Source organism: Alligator sinensis, unplaced genomic scaffold (assembly GCF_000455745.1).
Source record: "Alligator sinensis unplaced genomic scaffold, ASM45574v1 scaffold848_1, whole genome shotgun sequence".
NCBI lineage: Eukaryota > Metazoa > Chordata > Crocodylia > Alligatoridae > Alligator > Alligator sinensis.
This window is the reverse complement of record NW_005843345.1, coordinates 30665-37356: the sequence shown is the minus strand read 5'-3', so window position 1 is coordinate 37356 and position 6692 is coordinate 30665. Positions and strand designations below refer to the sequence as shown.

The following is a 6692-nucleotide window of genomic DNA, read 5'->3' as shown; positions in this document are numbered from 1 at the left end:
GCCTCTCAATCTTCTCTTGCGGAGGCTGAATAGATCCAGTTTCTCCAGTCTCTCCTCGTAAGGCTTGGTCTGTAGGCCCTTAACCATACGAGTGGCCCTTCTCTGGACCCTCTCCAGGTTATCCACATCCCTCTTGAAGTGCGGCGCCCAGAATTGCACGCAGTACTCCAACTGCGGTCTGACCAGCGCCCGATAGAGGGGAAGTATCACCTCCTTGGACCTATTTGTCATGCATCTGTTGATGCACGATAAAGTGCCATTGGCTTTTTGGATGGCTTCGTCACACTGCCGACTCATGTTCATCTTGGAGTCCACTAGGACTCCAAGATCCCTTTCCAATTCCGTGCCACCCAGCAGGTCATTCCTTAGGCTGTAGGTGCGTTGGACATTTTTCCTCCCTAGGTGCAGCACTTTGCATTTCTCCTTGTTGAACTGCATTCTGTTGTTTTCTGCCCACTGGTCTAACCTGTCTAGGTCTTGCATCTGATGGATGCAATCAGGTGATATAATTTAAATAAAATTTACTGTCTGTACAAAGGCAGTAGACCTTAGCTCCTGAGAGGAAAAAAATCACTTTACTATTTTTATGAACATTTCAAACATACTTCAAAAGTAAATTATAACTGGGTTAGCTAAAAAGGCTGTAGAGCAGGATGATTCTTCTAGTTGTTGCTCAAATGCTACATACTTTTTTTACAGACTTTCCTGAAGGAACGCTTTGACAATGAAGAAATTAAACCAGATTTATGGATGTCCTTGGAAGGTGGAAATGCTTGTACTGAATGTGGAATTCTAGCAGAGGATACAGCTCTGTATTTTGGAGGCACTACAGTAAGACAAGCTGTCACACAAGACCTGGATCTGAGGGGTGCCAAGTATGTCATGTTACCAGCTAGAATTTGACATAGCTGATGTGTTCTAACAGAGGGCTTCATTAATAATAATAATAATAGAGATCAGATTGGTAACAAACATATAAATAAACAGTAACAGATAAGGCAGCTTATGGGAATGATGATACTGAACTTTTCACTTCTAAGCGACAGTTCAGAGTCATCTCTGGTAGACAATGACAAATGGTTCTTATTTTTACCATCAACTGGAATTTTTTCACTGACATTTGTGAAATGAGTCATTATTTATTTTTGCGGAGTATCTTGCTGCTTTGTAGGTATATGATAAGAAAAGGTCCTTACTCAAAAGAGTTTAGAACTTATAGACAAAGTTTAAGAGCAGTGCAGTGCTGGTGACAACTGTGTTACAACCTCAACTTCACAACTGACACCAGCCGGTACTCTGGCTGCCAGTCTCAGCAAAGAGGTGAAGAACTAAGTGGGCATGAGGGAAAAAATGTGTATGTGCCTGTGCTGTGCCCATTCTATATATTGACAGTATTTGAGAGGGTCACAGCAGCACATCTCACAAACACCCAAAAGGTTTTCAAAAAATAAGTAAACAAAAGTATTTACTTAAAAAATGCCAATTGTGTTTATTTATGTTCGGCTATAGGAGAATTGGATTTAACCAAGTATCATGTGAGTTCTGGGTAGGGCATGCACTACATTGAAGAAACAGCTATTAAAAAAACCCCTAGAGACTTCTTCCTTAGCATGAGAGTGGTGTAGACAGGAGCTAATTTGAGTATATCATACAGATTTTTCTAAGTGAAGCTGAAGCATTAACATTTAAAAAATGGCCAAGGGAATTTCCTCTTACGGCCTCTCTTCACTGAAGGCCATGGGGAAAGAAAAGCATGAGATTTGCCAGACTGTTAAAGGAACAAGTCTCTGTGGTAATTTGTAACAAAATGCCATGTCCTGCCAACATTTACAGACGTGAATGGCTTTTCTCGGGTAAGTAACTCCACTGAAATGAGGGAACATATGGAAAATAATGTGCTTAAAGTGACTACAGAATTGGGCCTTAAAATGTTCCTGTGGCTTTTTCTTTCCCTTTAAAAATCTGTATTTCCCATCTGTATATTTATTGCAACAAAATAGAATTGCCCAGTGATGAGACAGCTGTGAAATACAACCTTTTATTCACTCGTATAAAAGATTGTATCACATTTGTTTAATATACATAAACTAGATATATCAAATACACAACTTTTGCATACTTATAAGGCCAGATCTTCAACCACTGTAAGTAGCATACTTCCATTAGAACCCTGATGCCAATTTATATCAGCTAAGAATATAGCCTATAAAATACAGAAGGAGACAAAGCATACTAATATTATTGTTTTCCTCACCCTCCTGCTTTAAAGTGTCACTAATTCTGCTGAATTACATGCAGAATTTGTTTTAGTATGTAGCTCATCTTTCCCTTTTTATGTTTTACTGGAATTCCCCACCCTGTCCTTTCTGTACAATCTATAGCCCTCAATATGTACTGCCCAGTCGTGGGATGAATCCCACCAGGTTTCCGTTAGCCCCACTAAGTCATAGGGGTTTAGTGCAAGCAGGAGCGCTAGTTCATCCTGCTTTTTCCCCATGCTCCTAGCATTAGTATATAGGCACTTGAGCCCTGCGACTGGTGCCTTTGCTGCCCCCCCGCTCCAAGTCCCAAGGGGCCCTTTGTTTCTTACCTTCTCGTTTCTTACCTGTGTCGTAGTGCTGGCCTCCCCATGGCTTTCAGGTTCCCAATGCTCTCTTTCTTCAGGCTGGGCTGTCCTTGTGGGTGCCACATGGTTTGGTGGTCCACAGCTTCCCTGGGCTGTCCCTTGCCCTCTCGGAAGCAATGGGGTTGGCAACATCTAGAGTTGTGCCACACTGGTGCTGCTGGGTGGGCAGGGGGTGCCTCACCTTGGTGTCATGGCTGGAGCAGGGCTCCCAATGCCCTTCTGTGCCAGGTACCACCCTCTGGGCCATGGAGGCCCCCGGGGGGAGGGAACTAGGGTGGAAAGCCCAAGCCATGTGATGGGTAGCTTGCATCCTTCCCCATCCCATGCACAAATCTGGGAGGCACAGGCCCCACCCCCATGCTCCTCTCCCTGGGAATGCACACAGCAGCGGGGAGTCAGTGTACGCCAGCCTCCTGGACCAGCTGCCTGTGGGTCCATCCCGCACCCCCAGCCAGACCCCAAGGCTGCACATTCCAGCCCCAGCCCTGGGCACCATCCTGTCTGGGCAGCGCCCCCAGCCCCCGCTGCCAACCTGTTCTACTCCCTTCCGCACTGTGGATGCCTCAGTCTGCCATCCTGTGCCCTAGCATGCGTCACTTATGCCCCCCTCCATAGACTTACCTGAAGACAGCTGGGGGAGCTGCTTTCCACCGCTGCCTGCCTGCATTGCTGGCCACTTGCATGTGTGCATGTCCACACATGCACATGGCACTCCCTGTGCCTTGCTCCCCTCAGCCCCAAGCATCCCCTTGCAGGCTGAAGCTCTGCCAGCCTGCAAGGGGAAACCTGTGGTTTCCCATGTTTTTCTCCTCTAAAATAAAATCCATGTTTTTCCTTGGCAAATGGAGAACCTAGATCCCAGGTACTCAGTAAGAACAAGGTAGCTTAGTCCACACTTCACTTTCAAGTGGAATAAGCTCCCTTGCTCAAAGATGGTCTTAGTGTACATTAAAAGTGTCCACATAGAGAATTAATGCAAAGTGTTGAAAGAAACAGTAAGTAAAGTTTTTAGATGGACTGATGAATTAAAAATCTCTGTTGTCACTAGTACCTGCTTCTTGATTACTTGATCATAAAAAAAAAAAAAACAATGCCCAAATCCTCTACTGACACTAAGCAGAACTCTTAGGAAGACCAGGTCTCTGTATTTGCATCTAGCAATTGGATGCTTGTTGTATTAACCTTGAGCTTGACACAAACTGTAACTGTTTTCACATTCCTAGAATTTCTGCAGAAATATATTCAACTTACAAAAGAAATTGAAGGTTCACTGTTTCATTTTACATGTTAATGACACAGTTATTTCAGTTGAAGACATAATCTGACTTGATACAAATTTTGAGCAGTTTTGTGAAGAATGTTTATTTCTTACTCCCGTAGATTTTGGGGGTAGTTAGTGCTATAGTATACGGTCAATATGCTACATTTGTGTTTCAATCTCATGAACATGCTCATGCTTTAAATTTGCAATCTCATGCTTTAAATTTAATGTCATAAATATAATATTTCTTTTGACTTCCACTTAATTTATTTTTTTTTCTCTTCCAAAGGTTTATTCTTCAGTCCAACTTCATTAGCATTGTGTGGAAAAATGACAGTCAGTGCTGCCTTCAACATAGTGTATATTTATACTTCAGAACTCTACCCGACAGTATTAAGGTAATTGTTAATTTAACTCTGCAGAGTTCAGTATACTAAACGTAACTGATGCTTTGTGTGAATTTTGTGTTGTTTCATTATCTCTTAAATGTTTTTATGTGAAACAAGATTGAGTGTCTGAAGTGGGTGAAATAAATGTTTGACTGTTACAGCATTCTTTCAATATGAGGAGAAGAGTCTTTTAGTAAATAGGGGTGAGTCTGGAGATGGCTGAGGAGGCTGATCTGCAGACATGGCAAATGGTTCCAGGAGGAAGAAGGGGTCTTGGTAAAAACAAAACCATTTGATACAGCATATATGAAAATATAAAACAATTCACACAAAGAAAACTATGTTTTAATGGTTTATGTTAATGTTTTTAGCTTTTACTAAAATATTAATGAGTGAATAAAAATTTTTCTTTTTCCGCTGTTTTTTTTATATATTGCAGGGCAGGGTTTGAGGAAATGGCAGTAGGAATGAATAAATGGAAATGTAAGAGTAGAGAGACAAGGTAAAATCAGAAAAGGATGGAAAGAAAAAGAAGAGGAGACCAGGGCAATGAGAATGAGCCTATAGTGGAGGGAGTCTGAGGATAAGGGTAGGAACGACTTGTGATTATTAACTACCAGATAATAACGTACAAAGTTTAAATTGTAAAAGTACCACATCTAAGAAATCTTTTTGCACTTTGAGTTGTATAATTCTGCAGTTTTAGCAGATGATTAGGAGGAGTAAATTGCAGAGGCTGACACCCTCCTTTAAAAAAAGACTTGTTGATACTTTTGGATAATTAGCTGTAATAGAATATTCCAGCTGCTAGCAGTTGTGTTAACATGGAATTTAGAGCAGGGGTGCTCAGCTTCTGGCCTGCAGGCCAGATTTAGCTCACAGAGCTGTGACATCTGGCCTGCAGGGCTCACAAGGTGTTGGCATATTTAGCAGTGGGGGAACACTGGCAATACTGCCACTCTCCCCTGACTGCCAGATTCCCAAGCCCCACTCGTGGCCAGTTTGGAGCTAGGCCACATCCCCCCTCTCACGTGTGGCTGGTTTGGGGCCAGGCCATGCCCCTCCCCTCTGTGTGGTTGGGTTGGGGCCAAGCCATGCCCCCCTCCCACTTCCTCTCCCTGCCCCTCCCCACTTCCAGCATGGCTGGTTCAGGGCTGGGAAGGCCCCCCACCACCATGGGATCGAGTTGGGGCCTGGCCATGCCCCCTTCTCCAGGAGGCTTGGGGCTGGGCCATGCTCTCCTGCCATCCCCCATTGGGCTGGTTGGGGCTGGGTCATGCCCTCTTCTCCCCATGTGGTTGGATTGGGTCTCTGCTTCCTCCTGCGCACTCTGGGAGCTACATCAGGATCTGGCCCCTGGACAGATCAGGCATTGCCTTCTGGGTGAAAAATGTTGACACCATTTGTTTAGAGTAATTATAGATTATTGGGATCCAAAAATTCAGAAGCTTTAAAAGTGATCACCAACACCGTGAATTTCACAGTGTTAGAAATGTTTATAGGAATTCCCAGCTGATATGACAGAACACAGAATTTTGTGTGAGAATGGAAAAGTTACTTGAAATTAATTCCTGGCTTCAGACTAACACAGCTGACTTACCTCTCTTTGCAAACTCTTATAATGTTAGGTTCCTAACCAAGTCCCCCCAAACTGGTTGAATTTCGGTTTCTGCCCCCTCCCCCCGCACAGTATTTTACATTTTTAATGTTCCTGTCTCCCTTATGCTTCCTGATTCCAAATTGCATGAGTTAAACCTCAAGTGTTAAGTTTTAATATTTTTGGTTTTGTTTCACAGTGTTCAGATAATATTTTTTTTTTCTGAGAGTCACAAGGCTGTTGATGCCAAATATGTGACAACTCATATGTAATAAGAATTATAACAGTGCATTAATGTGTTTGAAATTAGTTACTTGTGATTAGGAAAAAGTAGTTAATCTGGTAGAGAACTGCTCCCACTTGAACCTGCCAATTTATTCTTAGAGCAAAACAACCAATTTATGTTTGAAAAGCTGGCACTCTTGTGAAGGAAGTTCTCATTCTTTCTCAACCACCTTCATTCTTGTAATGAGTTTAAGTAGGGTTACCATATTTCCAGTTCCAAAAAGGAGGACACCTGTCACGCAGGGCGTGAGGAGTATATGATTGTAGAAGGGCAGTGATATAGTGGTGCCCTGCCTCTGCCCATTCTTTTGCCCCTCACTCTCAAGCCACAGTGCCCCCGCAGCCCTACTGCTGCCTCTCACTCCTGACCCACAGACCCCAGCCCTGCCAGTGCACCTTACTCCCAAACCTCAGTGCCCCACCCCCCTGGGCCATGCTGGTGTCCCTCACTCCCAACCCATAGCCTCCCCATCCCTGTTGGTGTCCCTCACTCCCGACCTACAACTCCCTGGTGCTCCCAGTGCCCTGCCCTCC

General features: G+C 43.8%; 1 protein-coding gene across 14 annotated transcripts in view; it reads left to right on the top strand.

Annotated features, from left to right (window-relative positions):
- The window catches only part of LOC102371449 (solute carrier family 22 member 15-like), a 65843-nt gene that overhangs the window by 34570 nt on the left and 24581 nt on the right, over positions 1-6692 (top strand). For 12 of the 14 annotated variants that reach the window (XR_003092291.1, XR_003092293.1, XR_003092292.1 and 9 more), the window contains one exon: positions 4177-4285. Coding sequence is in view for 11 of the 14 variants with exons in the window: in XM_025194930.1 (XP_025050715.1) it covers positions 4177-4285 (109 nt within the window). In the remaining 3 variants the exon portion in view is untranslated. Of the gene's footprint in view, positions 1-4176; positions 4286-4437; positions 4469-4715; positions 5124-6692 lie in introns of those variants that run through there. The other 2 variants (XM_025194926.1, XM_025194929.1) reach the window with 2 other exon arrangements.